Genomic DNA, 22,360 nt, shown 5'->3' on the forward strand with positions numbered 1-22,360 from the left:
TGATTACTTCTTTATAGATAATAACTTCTTGCCTAAGATTAAATCTTGTAAATACGATGCTATTGTTATTTCAGACCATGCTCCGATGATCTTGGAGCTGAAATTACTAAGCCCCATACACTCACCCTCAGATGGCGCTCAATCCGCTTCTATTAGCTGACGAGAATTGTACTGAATTTATATCCAAACAAATTGAATTCTTTCTAGAGACAAATACATCCCCTGAGATCTCTGCAGGAATACTCTGGGAAACTCTTAAGGCCTTCTTAAGAGGACAGATTATCTCATATCTTTCCCACAGAAATAAATCCGAGCGAAGAAAGTAGCAGAGATAAAAGCGAAATTACTAAAATAGATGAAGAACATGCCAGACTACCAAGCGAGACTCTACATAAGAGGAGGCAGGCTCTACATTCAGAATTAAACCTCTTGACAACTAAAGAAACCGAACAACTAATTTACAAATCCAGACATCATTATTATGAACATGGAGAAAGCTAATAAGCTTTTAGCGCAACAAATTCACAAGCAAGATGTGCATAGCGCAATCTCGGTAATTACTAACACGAACGGAGATAAAATCATCGAACACAAAAATATAATGTACACTTTTAGAGACTACTATAAATCCCTATATACTACTGAGTTTAAAGAAGACAATATACAATCTAATGCATTTCTGGATAAATTACAGATACCACAAATTGACGCTTTTAGTGTGGAGGAGCTCGATAAACCTCTGTCATTATCAGAATTACTGGATGCTATAAAGTCACTCCAAGGTGGAAAAGCAGCAGGCCCTGATGGCTACCCTGCAGAGTTTTACAAGAAATTCTCCCTCAGCTAGCTCCCTCCTATTAGCAACATTTACAGAAGCCAGAGATAACCAATCTCTTCCACAAACCTTTCGCCAAGCACTAATCACTGTCTTTCCAAAACAAAATAAGGACTTATTACAATGTGCATCATACAGACCAATTTCACTTCTGAATAACGACGTTAAAATACTCTCTAAAATCATAGCTAGAAGGATGGAGAAAGTGCTCCCCTCAGTAATATCACAAGACCAAACTGGATTTATTAGGGGCCGACACTTATCTTCAAATCTTGACGCCTGTTTAATGTAATATACTCACCAACTAAATCAAACACCCCAGAAATATTATTATCATTGGATGCAGAAAAAGCATTCGACATGATTGAATGGAAATACCTTTTTACTATTTTGGAGAAGTTTGGGTTTGGCCCGAACATTTGTGCATGGATTAAATTACTGTATACTAACCCAGAAGCTTCAGTTTGCATCAATAACATTTGCTCAGACTACTTTAAACTAGAGCGTGGCACAAGACAAGGATGCCCTTTGTCACCACTGCTGTTTGCAATTGCCATTGAACCACTGGCAATACATTGTCGAAATACTGATCAGATAAAGGGGATTAGCAGAGAAGGACTGGAACAGAAAATCTCATTATATGCAGATGACATGGTACTGTATATATCGGACCCAGAAAATTCTGTGCCTGCAGTCTTAGCAGCACTCACAGAATTTCAAAAGCTCTCTGGTCTCAGAATTAATCTGAATAAAAGTGTACTCTTTCCGGTGAATTCTCAAGCATATAATATTAGATTAGACACCCTTCCTTTTATCATTGCAGAACAGTTTAAATACCTCGGGGTAAACATCACAAGTAAACATAAAGCTCTTTATCAACAAAATTTCGTCGTCTGCATGGAAAAAATTAAACAAGACTTGCATAGATGGTCAACCCTTCATCTCACACTAGCTGGAAGAATTAACACTGTTAAGATGAATATTCTTCCTAAGCTCCTTTTTATTTCAAAACATACCAATATACATTAATAAATCGTTCTTTAAGCAATTAGATTCAACAATAACCTCATTTATTTGGAATTCTAAACATCCACGCATCAAAAGAGCGACCCTACAAAGACAAAAGGCAGAAGGCGGCATGGCTCTACCTAACTTCCAGTTTTATTACTGGGCAAATATACAGTCGATAAGAACCTGGACACAAATAGAAGAACATACACAGGCATGGACCGCAATAGAAGTAAAATCCTGCAGTACTTCTTTGTATTCCTTGCTTTGTGCTCCAATAAACACGTTATCGGCAATACACTAATAACCCAATTGTGCTCCACTCACTTAGAATCTGGAACCAATGTAGAAAGCATTTTAAGACGGAGAAGCTTCTTTCTGTGGCACCTGCAAAGAACCACCTCTTTCAACCCTCACAAACATATGCAGTTTTAATATCTGGAAAAATTTGGAATTAACTTGCTTAGAGATCTTTATATAGACAACGTCTTTGCATCCTATGAACAATTACATTCCAAATTTAACATTTACTTTCACTATCTTCAAATCAGGAACTTTGTTAAACAGAACCTTCCAGATTTTCCTCATCTTGCACCCTCATCCACGCTGGAAAAATTATTGCTCAATTTCAAGGAGTTAGACTCCATCTCTACAATATATAAAATCCTTTTACAATCCCTTCCTTTCAAAGATCCAAGAGGACACTGGGAAAATGACCTCTCAATTAATATATCAGAAAAGGAGTGGAAAGTAGCAATGCAGAGAATTCACTCAAGCTCCATATGCAAAGCATACAATTATACAACTCAAAATTATATATCGAGCACATCTGTCTCGACTAAAACTCTCAAAATGTTTCCAGGGCATGATCCAACCTGCAACCGTTGCAACCAAGCCCCAGCCTCACTAGGTCACATGTTCTGGGCCTGCACCAAATTAACATTATTCTGGACAAAAATTTTTAATTACCTCTCAGACAGTCTTGGACTCACAATCCCTCCTAACCCATTAACAGCTGTGTTTGGGGTTCTTCCAGAGGGGCTTAAAGTGGAGAAGGACAAACAAATTGTGATTGCATTCACTACACTGTTGGCACGCAGACTTATTCTGATAAACTGGAAGAACCCAAACTCTCCTCTTTTAAGTCAGTGGGAAACTGATGTGTTATACTATTTAAAATTGGAAAAAATCAAATACTCAGTTAGAGGATCTGTGCAGACTTTTTCAAAACATGGCAGGATCTAATCAGTAATATTTTGAAATGATTTATAAAGCACAGAGAATTTGTTGATTTAGGTATTTTTTTAAAGCCTTAAATTTTACACCGTTTGGCTTGCTCTCTCTCTCAAGGGTGGGGATCGATCTGTTCTTAGCATAATTCTTTTTTTGTAAAAACTTGATTGCTATGTATTGATTGTAATAAAATTAATAAAAAAAAAAAAAAGTTTTAATTAAATCGTCAGAAGACACATTTATAAGGTATTGTCTGCAACAATACAATGCAATACAAGGAAAACTCCCCAAAAAATCCCTTCTAGGGAAAAAATGGAAGAAACCTTGGGAAAGGCAGTTCAAAGAGAGACCCATTTCTAGGTAGGTTGGGCATGCAATGGGTGTCATCAACAAAAGCAACGGAGTAAGGCTTTGAGATTTCTGCTTATTCTGGCCGGCATGCTGATAGAATGCAAAAGTTGAAAAAGAGCAGCTTCTCTTATCATAGTGTACACGCCGGGGCAATCGGATGGAAACAGAATAGTTCTTAATCGTAGTTCATCAGGCATCTGAACTTTTAAATCCAATTGAGTAATATAAGTGGTGTCAAGATTAATCGTCTGGCTTTTCTGACCCTGAAAGAATAAATTCTGAACCAAGTAAATGATAAGTGTATTTCATGAAAGTTTTTCTATCTCCTTCCCTAAGCAATTCCAACATATCATCTATAATGACCAAATTTATTTTCTCAGATGGGAGACGTTCATGTTCATCATCATATAAAGACATTAGGACCCCACTCAATAAATTTTAACCAACTTCTCTTTGAAAATTTTCTGCCAGCAACTATAAAACCAAATTATGCTTTGAAAATGATGAGGCACAGCATTCAAGTGTTTCAGTAATGTTTTCTTACATAATAAGATATACTATAATAGGATGGCCCTGAGATAATTTTGGCAAAGGGATGCTGAAGTATAATATGAAAATCTCTTTTAGTATCCATATGGCAATGTACTGTACTGTAAGCCTTTTAGGAGAACCTTCTTGTTATACGTATGTATGTAATTTTACTTTGTGAATAGCCTGTTTTGTAAAGTGAAGCATTTTTTATCTCTACAGATCTAATTACAGTGAACCAAGAACTCTTGAGGAATAGGTTTATGAGATGTTGCAAAATTCTAAACTAGTTTGGTTAGTGATTTGAGGATTACAATTTTACTTGTTTCATGGTTAATGGTAATGCCTTTCACCTTCATACATGTTTTGCCTTGTATGTCTTTGGACCTCCTGAAACAAATTTTGTTATACAGTCACTAGGAGTTAACTCATCATTTCAACAGCTTAAAGAGGCATGATTGTAACATTGCGTATTTTGATAATCTACCACAACAACCATAAATGTATGTTTTCCTTTGTTTTCCCTTGTTGAAAAAAAAAGCGAAATCGCCTACCTTTTGGAAAGAACACCAATGTGCATCTATGCTGAAAAGTTTAGCATATAGTATGCCGCTAAAGCAGAGCTTTTTATGCAGTCCGTCTTTCTTTGCCCAACCTGGGAGGGCAGAGTGACATACCTGTATGTTTGCTGATGTCCCACCTCCCTGGGGCAGAGGCACTATGTGGTGGTGTAGTCTGCTCATTCAAACGCTGTTGTCGGTAGGTGTAAGATCTAGGTACACTGTGTAAAAGCATTTACCAGGCTAAAATGCTTTGTGCATCGCTAACTTTCAAGTTTTTTAAAATGAACAATCATTTACAGTTTAACACTTGCTAGGATGAAATGCTTTTTTAGATTAGTACATTACTTTAGTACATTTTTAGCTTTCAATTTTTTAAAATAGATGAGTGCTTACATATTTCTTAGAATTATGTGTGTGATTTAATAACATTCCTCACAACCTTTGTCTTCTTTAATATAAACAGCGGGAGAGATTCAAATTATTTTTAATAACTGAAGGATTTTTATTCAAAATGTAACCCGCGTCAGCACCTTTTTTGTTTTTTCAAAAGAAGTTAAGGCTTTTGCAAATTTTTAACCAGAAACTCCTGAATGTAAAACAAAGTCTTCCTTGGGATATTTCTTATGATATTTAAGACTTGCATATTTCTTAGACTTACACGTGTGCTTTAATAATATTCCCTACCACCCTTGTCAATTTTGGTATGAACAATGGGATCCGTTCAAATTATTTTAATAAGTGCTGTAACAAACCATGGGCTTTATTCAGAAAATATCAATAGAGTGAGCAGCTTTTTTTTTTTTAAATAAGGGCTACAAAGAGTCAGGTTCTTTATTTGGAATGTAAACAGCATGAGAACATTTTTTTACTAACGGCCATAAAGAGCTGGGGGGCTTCGTTCAGAATGTAAATGGAGCCAGCGCATTTTTTCAGAAGATGTTAAGGCTTTTGCTAATTTTAACAAGAATCTCCTTGGGATACAGAATTTTATTTCTTATGATATTTAAAAGATAAACACAGTTTAAGACTTAAATATTTCTTAGTTTAATACATGTATTTTGATGTAATGAAAGGGACACATTCCAATTAGTTTTAAAGGCTCTTCAAAGAGTAGGATCTTATGAGTTCTAAAGGCAACCTATATTTGTTATTTTAATATTTGTTTTCAGACCTGCTAAATGTTGTGTGGGGTGTTTTGAAAAAATGTGTTAAGGCTTTCATCAGTACAAAAAACGTATTCCTTCGGATATTTCTTTTGATAAACGAGCCTTAACTTAATTTTGAGTTTTGGATATCTTTGATAGTTAATACTAAAGTATGCCTGGTTCATTATAAGATAATTTTAATTGTATGATTTTAAATGTAGGAGACATGTATTTTCCAACCTCATCAAAAAAGGCTTCATTACTGTAAATGATTTAACATTTGCATGCTTGGTTAAGGCTTCTTGTGTCTTGAAATTTTGTAACGATTCGTGACTGTTTGTTTTAACAGCTCCAGACTTAACACTAAAGTCTCTATGTCCCTGTGACTGTGTTTTAACAGCTGCGTGCTTAGTTAAGGCTAATATAATTGCACTGGATTGCTGTGGCTGTTTTTAACAGCTGCTGGCTTAGTGGCTGTTTTCATTGTTAAGGGATAGCAAAAGATCTTTATCTCATTTTAAAATATTTAATAGCATCCTTGATCCTTTTATCAAGAATAAAGGAGGTATGCATATTTGAGAATCCTAATATTTTCTTAATATAATTACAGTAGAAAGTATAATAGTAGTAGTATATACTACAAGGAAGTGTATTTTTAAATGAGGCTCTTATTATTAGTTTTGAATCCGGTGTTTTTAAAATGATGTTATGTTTCAGGACAGAGTATAAGTATCACAATTTGTAATTCGGGGGTGGGGGATTAATTTCGTAATTTATAAATTGGGGTGGGATACATCTCATAAATCATAACTTGGGGTGGGACTACATTACATAAACCACATTTCATAATTCATATTTTTGTAAATCATGATTCATACTTCATAATTTATGGCGGACTTAAGGTCCTAGGTGATCTGTCTTTGTTTACCAGTGTGAATTATGGGCAAAAGCCTGTCTATTGTAAATAAAGGCCTGAGGTAAGTGTAATACTGATGTGGAAATTATCTTTTAAATAAAAGTCGAGATCATCATTGTAATATTTCAATGAACTTCTTTTATTACAACAAGCCTGAGGAAGTCATTGTATAAGAACTTATTAAATAACAACTTCTTATATGTAATGCTACAGTTAAATGTTTAGGTGTCATATGCTCTCATCATGTTCATGGTTAATGTGTTGCAAACAAAAGGTACTGAAAGTGCAGGAAAGACACACTGAGAATACTTCACAATCTCACATAGAAAGTTTCTTCTGGTCCTCTTAAATCTGTACCCATGTTTTAGTCCTAATTTCAAAGAATAGCAGTCCTTGCAATTTTAACATTGGCCATTAATTGTCTAAGTCAACAGCACAAGTATTACTGTCAGCAATACGACGGGATGGTAATCCCTAGAATAACAAAAACTGTATGAGGCAATCTGTTAAGCCAATCCACTATTGTATTTGATCAATAAACAAGATAAGGGTGTCTGTGATAAAACCACACAATAATGGCTATGGCTATGGCTATAATGGCTATGTCCATTATATAAGCAGAAGGTCAAAATTGCCACACTGTGATGTAACTGTTATATTTATCTAAATAATAATTATTACAGTAAAAAAGCAAACTGTGCCAAAAAGAATCTTGACACGCATGTAATATCTGTCAAAACTTTCTGTAAAACATAAAGTACTTGTATTTTGATGGAATCAAGTCAATTAAATGTATTACATAAAATCAAATATCCAAACATGAATTCCAAGTAATTAATGTATCAGCTCTCTAAAATCCACAATAAATATGTAGGATATTTGACTTCTAAAATTTACAAAAAAAGTTTCACTTTACAAACAAAATTCAAGTTATTAATCTTAAAAGAAATCTATTAACTAGTAATTACAACATTATTATACAGTATATTATATTATGGACTTTTGTGAAAAATGCTGATAGTTGTCAACCATCAAATATGTAGCAAAGAAGTTTTTCTGTAATGAAAATTGTGCTTTAAATATTTTTAATGAAGTAGACATACAACAATCTTACACATAATATTAACTTGGACATCTCCGTTAAATCCTTCAATCTGCACAGTTCAAATTTATGTACTGTGCCTAATTACCATTATTATATAATGACAGGACATTTTCTAATTGGTTTGAAAATGTTATGATGTTTTAGAATATTAAAGTACTTAATTATTTCATTATATTTTGTATATATTTGTATTGGGGAAATTTGATGTTTACCTGTGAGGATAACAACCATTGATTGATATTTTCTTCAATATTAGGGAGAAACAGGACCTCCAGGACTCCCAGGCCAACCAGGACATCCTGTGGATAGCCCAGGAGAGAGCATAATTTTAAAAGGAGACAAGGTAACTCAGACTGCAACACTGGCATAAATAACACTGGTCAACAAGCATTTTGCTACTGGGAGTCTTTCACCTTTACTTTAACAGGTTTCACTTGCTGACTCCAAGTCTGAAAACCGTTTTCATCCAGCACGTCCTATTCTTTAGTTATGATGTTCCAAGTCTTGGACAACTAAGGTGACTGAACAGTAAAGGCGGATAATCATTTTGATAAATACCGGTAATACCACTAGGGATGCCATTGAGATAAATGATTTTGCCACACATTACTAACAGCTGTAACCTTTACCTTGTCATTATTAATTTATTTTTTAATTATTAATTTTTAAATTAGCACAAAAAATATTTGTTACTGATTACCAAGTCTTATATGACTTTAAAGCATAATGAAAACTCAGACACGACACTGCAGTAGGTAGTGGTTTTACTGTTAAACATAACATTGTATTTCAGGACATTTCGTTTTTTTAGATTCACCATTACTTTGAAAATTCTGTCAAGACGATGGACAGAAACAGAAATGCATTTAAGAAATAAGTTTGGTCTTGAGAAAAGTAAAGATAAAATTAAGGAAAGTGTTTTTGTTGTTCCTGAAATCCATGAACTGATGCTTCACGATGAATTCAAAAGGAAACTGAAGCTTACTGAATCAGTAGCATGGGAAGCATTCGTGCAGGTTGTCCAGAATTTTCTTGGCAGTCACAGAGCAGAGAATTATGCTGAGCTTGTGAAGAACCTGCTGAAAGCATATAAGCTTATGGAAGCCAGAATGTCACTGAAGATGCATTTTTTACATTCTCATCTCGACTTTTTTCTACCAAAACTGGGTGATGTCAGCAATGAGCATGGGGAAAGATTTCATCATTCTAAAGGTGATAGAAACCTGATATCAAGAAAAATTCACCCCGAGCATGATGGGTGACTACTGTTGGTTCTTGCAAAGAGAGACAGATGTGCAGTACAAGCGCAAAAGCAAATGCCTCAAATATTTTGGAGCATGCTGCCCTCACTTTTATATTGATGTAAATTGACATAAATATACTTTAACGTGTCTGTGGTATTGTCTTCTGGTTTGTTTTCAGAATAAACACATCAAAACAATTTTGGTGGGACATAGTCCAAACTTCAGATATCGTGTTGATATATTATATTGATATTCAAAAGTGTCAAAACGTCAACGATGTGTATTTAAAAAACCTGACATGCTAGCTTTATTCTGATTTCATATATGAAATCAGTGTAAAAAAACATAAGAGCTGCTCTGAAGTTCCCAGTAGCAAACAAAAAATATTTTTTTGTAAACCACAGTAATTTAAGAAAAATGGTTACATTTTGAAAAGCATCAAGAAGTATCCTCAAACTCTATCAATAGTTATACAGGCATAATAAAATATTTTACTATGTCAAACTTATAAATCCACCCATCAATTTTTTGCAAAATATTGTTAATGGTTTTTATTTTCTATTTATCATTTGCAGAAAAACGTTCTTCTAGGCAAGCTATACTATAAAGAGGGTTTTTTGGGATAGATTGTTTGCTACTACGCAAACCAATGAGGAAAAAAAGTGTAAAAATTTGTATTATTCCTAGTGGGCCTGTTCATTTTAAAGTACTGTTCCTAAAGGAGATGAAAATATCTATTGAAACCACTCAACTTGATTAGGATGTACCATCCATCCATCCATTTTCCAACCCGCTGAATCCGAACACAGGGTCACGGGGGTCTGCTGGAGCCAATCCCAGCCAACACAGGGCACAAAGCAGGAACCAATCCTGGGCAGGGTGCCAACCCACCGCAGTTGATTAGGATGTAATTTTTACTAAATATTAAAATGATTGGAAAGTAATAGTGTCCTCACAGAAATATTTTATTCTGATACCATTTTTGCTGACTTAAAAGATCTAGAATGCTGAGGATTAGCGTCTCAGATGTGGCAAGAGATATCTAAAATTTTACCATAATACCACAGGACAGTAAACATATAATTCTACTTCAAAACTGTAATTAAGAAGGAGTAATATCCATCCATTATCCAACCCGCTATATCCTAACTACATGGTCACGGGGGTCTGCTGGAGCCAATCCCAGCCAACACAGGTCGCAAGGCAGGAAACAAACCCCAGGCAGGGTGCCAGCCCACCGCAGAAGAGTAATTACGGTCAAAATTTAAAATCATGCAATATAAGTATTTATTGCCTGATCTTAAGAAAAAGTGTTTTTTGAACAAAAAAATTACAAAATGAAAATGCTACAAACACATGGCTCCACCTACTAAGTTTAAAAACAGAAGAATCAGTTATGCAAATGCATGGCTTTCTAGTGTAATAACATACTGAATTAACCAGACGAAATCCATATGGAAACCAAAAACATGTAAGCTGTATATAAAAGACAGTATAGTGAAGGAAGAAGCCAGTGTGTGTGAATTATGACATTCTTGTTTGCCCCACTTTTTTTCGTCACTCACAATATATAAAGACCTGTTTACCTCTTTTTCTTTTCAGGGAGAACCTGGTTTCCCTGGATTTATGGGACTTCCTGGACTTCCTGGACCACCAGTAAGACATTTTTTTGAGTCCTGTACGAGTTGTTATTAAATCAGTTAATGCTGTCACATGTTGGTTTATGTTTAGCACTTAATTAACAATCCTTCCATATAATGCATCAGTTTTGCATTTTTTGGGTCAGATTTATTATTTAACAATCACGGTGGACCTTGGGTTGCTATGGGAAATTGTTTTCTAAACTGAAACATTTTTTATACATTTTAAAAAATACAGTACTTGTGTTTTCAGTTTAAAATGGAGTTCAAATGGCACAATAACAAAAGCCTTAAAAACTGCATGCAGTTGGAGATAGCAAAAGGTTTGTCTTCCATGTTCCAGAGGTATGTTTTGATTTTTTTTGACAATGAATAGACAGTGCAAATGATATATTTTATGATGGTTCTTGGCACTGTTTCCTGATGTAAGTGCACACTTTGTTTATATGTCTGTTCAATGGTGAGAAAGGTGAAGGTTTTCATTTAAACAAGGAAGGAAATCAGGAAGTTGTAATAATTTGAGGTGACCTCATTAGTTGTCTGAAGCTTCCCAGTAGCTTGAGGCTACATATTTTCTTCCATTGGTATTTCAAACTCTGTCTCTCCCTCTTTTTAGTTTCCTTATTTTGCAGTCTGTTGCAGCTTCTCATTGGTTTACTCTTGATTGCACAAATTTGTGCTATGATCGTAGAAGATTAAAGGAGGTAATGCAATTAAAAGACAGCATGAAATGTGAAGGAAGTAGGCAGGGGGCTTTACACAGAAGAGCATAAGCTGACTATAAAGAAATAAGTACCAAGGTGATAGTGAATTGATAAAGAAAATGTTCTAGCACTACAGTCTTATTGGAAGTACATTTTATCTTCTCTAAAGAAGGTGCCAAAATGCAAACCCAAGATACCGATCATCAAAAGCTGAAAACACAGTTGTTGAAAGACAGTAAACAAGAAAGCAAGCAAGAAAAGTCCTTGTGTTGTGTAGATTTACTTTCCCCACCTGAACTACAAAAGACTTTTGGTTTGATTTATGATTCAACAGATAAAGTACTTTCTGTGCTGTATTTCAAATAATGAGTACATGATGAAGTCATATATAACACTGATGTCCAATCACAAGACTAGCAGACTTTTACAGAGACTCTCTTTCTCTTTCTGAAATTTATTTAGAATTATTTAAAAAATAATATAAAATTAGTAATGGCTTTAATGTAGTTAATTAATTAATGTTATTAATGGTAATGTTAGGATTTGGACTCTTGCATGTTACCATACATTTTTTAATTAATTTTTAACTAAAATGAAGAGATTCAATTGTCAACACAGACCCATGCATCAGCCTGCCTTAACTGCTTCTTAGACAAGCTGTGAACTTGAGGATTGTCACATAGTGAACACAAAAAGTCTGGTGGCTGCCTACATCTATAACATCAGATAATATAAAAAAAAATATATATTCTGTGTTCCCATATTTACTTATTAACACTGCCATCACCACTGCATAAATTTCCCCATTATACCGTGTTGGAAAAACTGCTTATCAAAAATACAAACAGTGGATATCCATGGCAAGGATAAAAGTTAAGTTACAAGCTTTTCTGGAGATGGAAGAAACCAAGAATTGTAGCAAGGACTAATGTAAGGTGTAAAGGATTCAGACCTGGGGCCTCATGTATAACGCCGTGCGTAGAACTCGCACTATAACATGGCGTAAGCACAAAAGCCGAAATGTGCTTACGCACAGAAAAATCCAGATGCAGGAATCTGTGCGTACTCCAACTTCCACATTCTTCATAAATCCCGATTAGCGTGAAAACTAACGCTCGTGCACGCGCTTTATGTAACGCCCCAACTCCTCCCAGAATTCCGCCTCTTTGAATATGCAAATCAATATAAATCACCCTTAAGATCAGCCTTCTGTGAAAAGACAATGGGAAAAGCACGGGGGAAAATATAAGAATTTCAGCGAATACCAAGTGGAGGCAAAGGAAAAACATACTATTTTTTCAAATAAACCGTGGTATAATCAACAAAAGGAAGTTGATCGAGTGACATTGACAGTGTTGGAGAAACTTGAAAGCTCACGTTCACAAAATCGCGCAGTGCCATAAATAAAAAAAGTCACATATCAAAGTCGCCGTGAAAAGCCGAGTTGTAGCCTACTGTCTGAGTGCCATATGAAAGCTTATTAGGGTACAGAGAAAAAAAGGCACACAGTGGGGAAAAAGCACGAAATGTCAACTTCAATCTCGACATTTCCACTTTAATCACGTAGTTTATTTTGTCATTAAAGTAGAACATCATAAACTTCATCTTAAAATTGTTTAATTAACCAGTTTCTCAAATCACATCGTAATTAAAGTAGCACGTTAAATGCTTTGTTTTGTATTTGATCTTCTGTATGTGAATCACTACTTGCTTCTTAAACCGGCTCTCTTCCTCCAACTGGACACAAAATCCATTACATTCGTGATATTACAGCTCTCTGAATAACTAAAATACTGAGATGAATATGTGATATCATTTTAATGATGATAGGAGTTAAAGCACGTTATTAAACGTGTTTCACTAAGATGAAATAATTTATTGAAGCAGTACTCAAGGGCGGCTCTAGGCTTGTGGTGGCACTGGGCAGAGGAAGAATCGGTGGCTCCTTCGCCCGCCAATGTCAGTAAGGTAGCTTATGCACGGTGGATGGCCACGTCCGTTGCAGACACTGCATAGCCGCCTCGTGTTCATGACACAAGCATTTAACATTTGCCGAAATTTGTCGCTGCGTTTTTAGCTGTGTTGTTATTTTCTCTTTCTGTTTTATATTCAGTATATATTGGCGTAGCCGTCACTGCAATCAGTGCTTTTCTTTCCCCAAGTAACTGATCGCCACACAATCAGCTCTGTAAATGAAGTTAAGCCATCTGTAAGCTTAGGAAGAAGAAGAAGAAGAAGAAGAAGAAGAAGAAGAAGAAGAAGAAGAAGAAGAAGAAGAAGAAGAAGAAGAAGAAGAAGAAGAAGAAGAAGAAGAAGAAGAAGAAGAAGAAGAAGAAGAAGAAGAAGAAGAAGAAGAAGAAGAAGAAGAAGAAGAAGAAGAAGAAGAAGAAGAAGAAGAAGAAGAAGAAGAAGAAGAAGAAGAAGAAGAAGAAGAAGAAGAAGAAGAAGAAGAAGAAGAAGAAGAAGAAGAAGAAGAAGAAGAAGAAGAAGAAGAAGAAGAAGAAGAAGAAGAAGAAGAAGAAGAAGAAGAAGAAGAAGAAGAAGAAGAAGAAGAAGAAGAAGAAGAAGAAGAAGAAGAAGAAGAAGAACACTAAAGCAGTTATGGTATTTGGAATGCTATGGCTGTTCCCTGGACCATTATATTGTTACAAGTTAATTACAATCAGATGCGTTACACTAATAAACAATATGCGGTTAGTTTCAGTGTATTTATAAAGGCGCGTCATGAAAATGATGAGTAATCACACAGGAACAGTAGCACTGCTTTGACGATGGGTGCCGCCAGTCTTCAAAACCAAGCGGAGAACTTGCGTACGACAAGGCATGAGGTACCGTGGAACAGTGCGTGGCTTTACACCAAGTGTAGGTTTTATACATCGCGAATTGAACGTGGAAAAGTTCTTACACAACATTTCTGTATGTACGCACCGTTTATACATGAGGCCCCTGGGGTGACTTCATATAATGAAAAATGTTCAATTGCTTTCATATAAGTTGTTTGAACTGTTATATCTTATAGCAAGTTACAGCAGGTTCAGGTACTGCAGAGAACCAGCTTATACCTCATATTTCAGATGATATTTTATTGCTTGATGGGTTTCATCAGACTGAGTGAAAAATATTTTTGTGAATGTGTATGTGTGAAAGTTTCATGTCAATAGCCCCATTAGTTATATATATATCCAGGAAAGCGAGAAAAAGAATTAGTGCAGTCTGCCACATCCCGGTCTGACTTGGAATTGCCCTTACTCAAGCCCTTTAGCTGCCTCCCATGTGCACATGTGTGACCCATCGGGTCTGGTGACCCTGACCGAGAGGTCATGAACCAGAGAAAGAGCATCAGCGTTGGCATGGAGAGAGCCCCGATGATGAACAAGCGAAAACTTGTACGGCTGTAGGTCAAGAAACCATCGGGTGACCCGTTGATTCGACTCCTTGTGCAGGGCCATCCATTGTAACGGTGCATGGTCCGTGACAATGGTGAATTCCGGGCCCAACAGGTAGTACCTCAGCTGCGTAATCGCCCATTTAATTGCCAAAGTCTCTCTCTCCACCGCTGCATACCTGGTCTCTCATTCCAACAGTTTCTGGCTGAGGAACATGATGGGGTGTTCCACACCATCGACGCTTTGGCTCAGCACGGCCCCCAGGCCTGTGCCCAAGGTGTCCGTCTGGAGGATGAAAGTTAAAGAAAAGTTATGTGCTTTCAAAATAGGTGTGGCCGTAAGGGCCTGTTTCAAGTCACTAAATGCAGTGCCTGTCTTTTCAGTCCATACCACAATGTTTGGGGCCCTATTCTTTGTCAAATCAGTCAAGGGCGCTGTTCTCTCCAAGAACTGGGGCACAAACCGGCGGTAGTCTCCCGCGAACCCGAGAAAGGCTTGGACCTGCCACTTAGTTAGCGGACGGGACCATTTCAAAATGGCATCCACTTTGGAGCACTGTGGCTTCATGGTACCCCGACCCACCAAGTAACCTAAATACTTGGCTTTGATCAATCCAAAGAAACATTTCTTGGGATTAATCCAAAGTACGGCCTCACCAAGTGTCTGCAATACCGCTTCTACCTGCTGTAGTTGTTATGTCCATGTGCTGGAATAGATGACCACATCATCCAGGTAGGCAGCACTATATGAGATACTAGCAAAATACCCGCGCTTTGCAGCGTAGAAGTAGTGTGTTAAAGAAGTAATGAAAAAGAAAAGGAAACATTTTAATAATAACGTAACATGATTGACAATGTAATTGTTTTGTCATTGTCATGAGTGTTGCTGTCATTCATTCATATATATTAATATATATATATATATATATATATATAATATATATATATATATATATATATAAATATATAAATATATAAATATATAAATATATATATATAAATATATATATATAAATATATATATATAATATATATATATATATATATATATATATATATATATATATATATATATATATATATATATATATATATATATACACACACACACACACAAATATAGATACACATCTATCTATCTATCTCTATCTATATCTCTTTCCATCCATCCATCTATTTTCTAACCCACTGAATCCAAATACAGGGTCACGGGGGTCTGCCGGAGCCAATCCAGCCAACACAGGGCACAAGGCAGGAACCAATCCTGGGCAGGGTGCCAACCCACTGCAGGACACACACAAACACACCCAGCACACACTAGGGCCAAATTAGAATCGCCAATCCACCTAACCTGCATGTCTTTGGATTGTGGGAGGAAACCCACGCAGACACGGAGAGAACATGCAAACTTCATCAGGGGAGGACCGGAAGCAAACCCGGGTCTCCTAACTGCGAGGCAGCAGCGCTACCACTGCGCCTCTCTCTCTGTGTATATAGAATCCATTGAGGAAGAAAAATTAAAAACATTATTTGTACAAAATCTTAATTTATCTATCTATTCCTAAATAATTAAATGGGCAGGCTATTTCGTATTGGTGCAATACGCTGCTTGTTAAAACGGATGACTCCTGCTCTTACGTGCACTTAGTGCTGCATGGGTATTATGAACTATTGTATCTGTTCAAGTTCTATTTAAATTTTAAATATAAGTAATTTTTATTTGGTCAACATAAATATGTTTAGTAGGAATGTAAGTAAAATTTAGTCATCATTGCATACATTTTTCTTCACCATAGAAATTTAAAGACTAAATTCAACTTCCATTCCTACCAAAGATATTTCTGGCAACTAAATAGAACCTGCTTATATCCAAATTCGAGCTATTGAGCTGTCACCTGCCTGTCTGAATAAGTCACCCTCGCTTCGCTCTTACTCTTTTACCGTTCATTTAATCATGGCTAGTCGCGGAAAAATTATAACATGGAAGGAGGATTACACTGAGTATGGCTTTACCAAAACAATTATTGATGGCGATTAAAGTATCCATTATTCATAAAGCTTCAATTGGTGATCTGTTTTTCTGAGTTAACCTTATATTTTTTCATACTTCTTCTCAAACCAAGGGGTGCAAGGGTAAAATGAATCGGGAAGCGAAACACGTGCCGCGTACTGCTTGCATTATTTGACAATAAAACTATTTCAATATATTCAATATACTGTATATACAGTGGGATGCAAAAGTTTGGGCAACCTTGTTAATAGTCATTATTTTCCTGTATAAATCATTGGTTGTTACGATAAAAAATGTCAGTTAAATATATCATATAGCAGACACACACAGTGATATTTGAGAAGTGAAATGAAGTTTATTGGATTTACAGAAAGTGTGCAATAATTGTTCAAACATGCATAAATTTGGGCACCGTTGTCATTTTATTGATTCCAAAACTTTTAGAACTAATTATTGGAACTCAAATTGGCTTGGTAAGCTCAGTGACCCCTGACCTACATACACAGGTGAATCCTATAATGAGAAAGAGTATTTAAGGGGGTCAATTGTAAGTTTCCCACCTCCTTTAATTTTCTCTGAAGAGTAGCAACATGGGGGTCACAAAACAACTCTCAAATGACCTGAAGACAAAGATTGTTCACCATCATGGTTTAGGGGAAGGATACAGAAAGCTGTCCCGGAGATTTAAGCTGTCTGTTTCCACAGTTAGGAACATATTGAGGAAATGGAAGACCACAGGCTCAGTTCAAGTTAAGGCTCGAAGTGGCAGACCAAGAAAGATTTAGGATAGACAGAAGCGACGAATGGTGAGAACAGTCAGAGTCAACCCACACACCAGCAGCAAAGACCTACAACATCATCTTGCAGCAGATGGAGTCACTGTGCATCGTTCAACCATTCGGCGCACTTTACACAAGGAGATGCTGTATGTGAGAGTGATGCAGAGGAAGCCTTTTCTCCGCCCACAGCACAAACAGAGCCGCTTGAGGTATGCTCAAGCACATTTGGACAAGCCAGCTTCATTTTGGAATAAGGTGCTGTGGACTGATGAAACTAAAATTGAGTTATTTGGGCATAACAAGGGGTGTTATGCATGGAGGAAAAAGAACACAGCATTCCAAGAAAAACACCTGCTACCTACAGTAAAATATGGTGGTGGTTCCATCATGCTGTGGGGCTGTGTGGCCAGTGCAGGGACTGGGAATCATGTCAAAGTTGAGGGACGCATGGATTCCACTCAGTAACAGCAGATTCTGGAGACCAATGTCCAGGAATCAGTGACAAAGCTGAAACTGCGCCGGGGCTGGATCTTTCAACAAGACAACGACCCGAAACACTGCTCAAAATCCACTAAGGCATTCATGCAGAGGAACAAGTACAACATTCTGGAATGGCCATCTCAATCCCCAGACCTGAATATAATTGAAAATCTGTGGTGTGGTGTGAGTTAAAGAGAGCTGTCCATGCTCGGAAGCCATCAAACCTGAATGAACTAGAGATGTTTTGGAGGATGGTCCAAAATACCTTCAACCACAATCCAGACTCTCATGGGAACCTACAGGAAGGCTCCCGGGATATTCAGGCACTGGGGTGCCGCCTGGTGGTGGCCACGGGTCCCTACAGGGCTGGGCTTCCAAGCCCTTGACCTGAGGCCAGGACTGACGCCTCAAGGTCTGGAGGAGGCATTAAGCTCTCTCCGTCCTCCTGGGCACGCTGGGACCACAATATATATATATACTCAGCAAAAAAAGAAACGTCCCTTTTCAGGACTGTGTATTTCAACAATAATGTTTTAAAAATCCAAATAACTTTACAGATCTTCATTTTAAAGGGTTTAAACGATGTTTTCCATGCATGTTCAATTAACCATAATCAATTAATTAACATGCACCTGTGGAATGGTCGTTAAGACCTTAACAGCTTACAGAAAGTAGGCATTTAAGGTCAAAGTTCTAAAAACGCAGGACACTAAAGAGACTTGTCTACCGACTGTGAAAAACACCCAAAGAAAGATGCCCAGGGTCCCTGCTCATCTGCATGAACTTGCATTAGGCATGCTGCAGGGAGGCATGAGGACTGCTGATGTGGCTAGGGCAATAAATTGCCATGTCCGCACTGCGAGACGCCTAAGACAGCGCTACAGGGAGACAGGAAGGACAGCTGATCATCCTCACAGTGGAAGACCACGTGTAACAACAACTGCACAGGAACTGTACATCTGAATATCACACCTGCGTGACAGGTACAGGATGGCCACAACAACTGCCCGAGTCACACCAGGAACACACAATCCCTCCATCAGTGCTCAGACTGTCCGCAATAGGCTGAGAGAGGCTGGACTGAGGGCTTGTAGGCCTGTTGTAAGGCAGGTCCTTACCAGACATCAAAAGCAACAACGCCGCCTATGGGCACAAACCCACCTTCGCTGGACCAGACAGGAGTGGCAAAAAGTGCTCTTCACTGATGAGTCACGGTTTTGTCTCACCAGGGGTGATGGACGGATTTGTGTTTATCGTGGAAGGAATTGAGCACGTCTGGGACCTGTTGGATCGCAGGGTGAGGGCTAGGGCCATTCCCCCCAGAAATGTCCAGGAACTTGCAGGTGCCTTGGTGGAAGAGTGGGGTAACATCTCACAGCAAGAACTGACAAATCTGGTCCAGTCCATGAGGAGGAGATGCACTGCAGTACTTCAAGCAGCTGGTGGCCACACCAGATACTGACTGGTACTTTTGATTTTGAGCCTCCCTTCATTCAGGGACACATTGTGAAACATTTTTAGTTTGTCTTATGGTGTTGACTCTTTTAGTGTTCATACAAATATTTACACATTAAGTTTACTGAAAGTAAAAACAGTTGAAAGTCAGAGAACGTTTCTTTTTTTGCTGAGTAATATATATATATATATATATTACTTTTAAGAATGCAACGTATAGTTTTGTCCAGGAGGAAAGCAATGTTACCTCAGATCAATGGCAACCTTTTGTAGGATGTGTCCCTGAGACTTATTAATTGTCATCGGGAAGCAGAGCTTTACTGGAAATTTGAGGCATTTCAATTGAAATGGGAGATCAGGTGGTATAAAGGTGATGCCAGGAATACATTCAGAGTGTGGCGCTCTGCTGTCTTTTTGTGTAGCTGCCTTCAGACAGCTTCTCCGCTGCTTTATAAACGAACGCCATATAAGGCCATCGTTTCTCCTTGCTTTGCGGTTCTGTACTGTTTTATTGTTTGTTTATTACGATTCTTATAGTTATTGTGTAGCTATTCGAGACTTACTTTACTGTTCAAGTACCCATTTCCTTTATTTAATCCGCGGCTTGTACGTTATTTTTTGCTCGTTTATTACGATTATATAGATATTTACTGATTCCCTTCTTTAGCTGACTGCCTGCTCATATAAGACGCTCCGCTGTTTTTTTGTGAAACAGCCTTTACACAGCTTCTCCACTCTTTTATAAACGAACGACATATAAAGCCATCACCTTGTCAATTGTGTAATGCATTTTTTGAACAGGTTTGATGCATGGAAGTGATCACTCGTACTGCGTTCAGTAAGTTCACCTGAGCTGCTCTCTTGTGTGATGTTGTGATGTCCACGGCTTAATTTAATATTAGCTAAGACCCGGCACTTAAAAGTTTCTGGCTGCACTTCGGTTGTAATATGACGAAGCTGCGCGAGCTCACTCTTGAGAATGCAACGTATAGTTGTCCAGGAGAAAAGGGATCTTGCCTGAAATCAATGGCATCGTTTTGTAGGGTCTGTGCCTGAGACCTATTACTTGTCATCGCGCAGCAGAGCCTTACTGGAAATTGGAGGCATCTGAATTGAAATGGGAGATCAGAGGGTATAAAGGGGACTCGAGGAATACATTGAGTGTGGAGAAACTCTAGCGACAGCGTGTGTATTAACTTGTGGATTTTTCTGTGAGTAGTTGGTGGCAGCGTGATGAAGTTGCGCCTGCAAGACTGTGTTAGCAGCTGAGCGCAGCTCAGAGCGAAATGAGGTGAATGGGAGGGGAGATGATGACGTCACTCCCCCACCCGCCTTAAATGTCAATTCCCCACAAACACAGTCTCTCGGAATTTGCATAAGCACAGCCCTTCACCAGCAATTTTAACTTAGTTACAAAGTGATCAAAACTGTCATTTATACCCTGCGTCCTGTCATTAAACTTGTATCCCGCATTACCCGTGGGCATGACAAACACCAGCAGCAGCCTGTCTATGAACTTAATTTAAACTTTAGGTTTACACCGTGCTTTGTTTCCGAAGTAGCTGCACTCATGAATATGCTTGTATGTGTCACTCACTCGCTTCTTATTGTTTCGCTGCCTTCTCAATTGTATAATGCATGTTTTCTTCAGCTCTTTTTGGAGCTCTTCCTTGTTTTCTACGTACTGCGTTGACAGTCAGTTCACGTGATTACGTGGGAGGCGTGATAATGTCACACAAAACTCCGCCCCCACTGCCATCGAGCTCAACTCCATTACAGTATATGGAGAAAAATAGATTCCAGTTATGACCATTACGCGTAGAATTTCAAAATGAAACCTGCCCAACTTTTGTAAGTAAGCTGTAAGGAATGAGCCTGCCAAATTTCAGCCTTCTACCTACACGGGAAGTTGGAGAATTAGTGGTGAGTGAGTCAGTCAGTCAGTCAGTCAGTCAGTGAGTGAGGGCTTTGCCTTTTATTAGTATAGATGAGGTCTGAGCACTTTGTCCACCAGACGCTGGAAGGTTGCCGGAGCCGAAATGGAAGGACACAATATTGCCAGTGTCTCCTAGAGGTGCTAAATGTGGTCTTAACCTTTGCGGAGTTCGTTAAAGGAACCTGCCAGTACCCCTGTGTCATGTCCAGTGTGCTCAAATATTGAGCTTGTCCAAGCCTCTCAAGGAGGTCGTTCACTCGTGGCATTGGATAAGCATCAAATTGGGAGACTTGATTAAGTCATTGGAAGTCGTTGCAAAACCTTCAACTCCCGTCAGGCTTAGCAACCAATAGAGTGGGACTGGACCAGGGACTATGACTTTCCTTGATTAATCCTAGTTCCAGCATGTGCTTGATCTCAAGCTCCACTTCAACTCTTTTTGCCTTGGGATAGAGGATACGGATATTCTTGGACTATAACCCCGGGCTCTGACACAATGTCATGCTTAATCAGAGAGGTCCTTCCGGGGTTTTCACTCACTACCTCTGGGGCGAACAGAATAACTGTTTCCAGCTCCTGTTGCTGTCTGGGACTTAAATCCGCACCAAAGTTAAGGCTAGCCGTGTGAGCAAAGAGCAAGCGAGACTGACTGGGGGTGGGATCAGGATCCCTATCCTTCCATGGTTTCAGCAAAGTTGCATGATAAACCATCTCCCTCGCCAACAATTGGGTTGACTCACCAAATAGTCGACAAGTCCTTTCCTCTCCTTTACTTCGTAGGGTCCTTGCCAATGGGCAAGTAACTTAGAGTGGGAGGTAGGTACTAGGACCATGACCCGATCTCCTGGGCAGAACTCCCAGAGAGACGTGCCACGGTAATATTGGACCTTTGCTGCTTGTTCCTCTTCCATGTGACTTTTAAGGAGGGACAGAATTTTACCAAATGTATTGCGTAATTGCGCGATATACAGTAATCCCTCCTCGATTGCGGGGAATGCGTTCCAGACCCCCCGCGATAGATAAAAATCCGCGAAGTAGAAAC

At 38.1% G+C, this 22,360-nt stretch overlaps 1 protein-coding gene across 1 annotated transcript in view; it reads left to right on the forward strand.

Moving 5' to 3' along the window:
* col4a6 (collagen, type IV, alpha 6) overlaps nucleotides 1-22,360 on the forward strand; it is a 582,406-nt gene that overhangs the window by 236,963 nt on the left and 323,083 nt on the right. Inside the window, exons 12-13 of the mRNA XM_039765772.1 lie at nucleotides 7,941-8,027; nucleotides 10,531-10,584. Coding sequence (XP_039621706.1) covers nucleotides 7,941-8,027; nucleotides 10,531-10,584 — 141 coding nt within the window. The remainder of the gene's footprint in view (nucleotides 1-7,940; nucleotides 8,028-10,530; nucleotides 10,585-22,360) is intronic.

The sequence above is a fragment of the Polypterus senegalus genome, chromosome 10, assembly GCF_016835505.1.
Source record: "Polypterus senegalus isolate Bchr_013 chromosome 10, ASM1683550v1, whole genome shotgun sequence".
Classification (NCBI taxonomy): Eukaryota; Metazoa; Chordata; class Cladistia; order Polypteriformes; family Polypteridae; genus Polypterus; species Polypterus senegalus.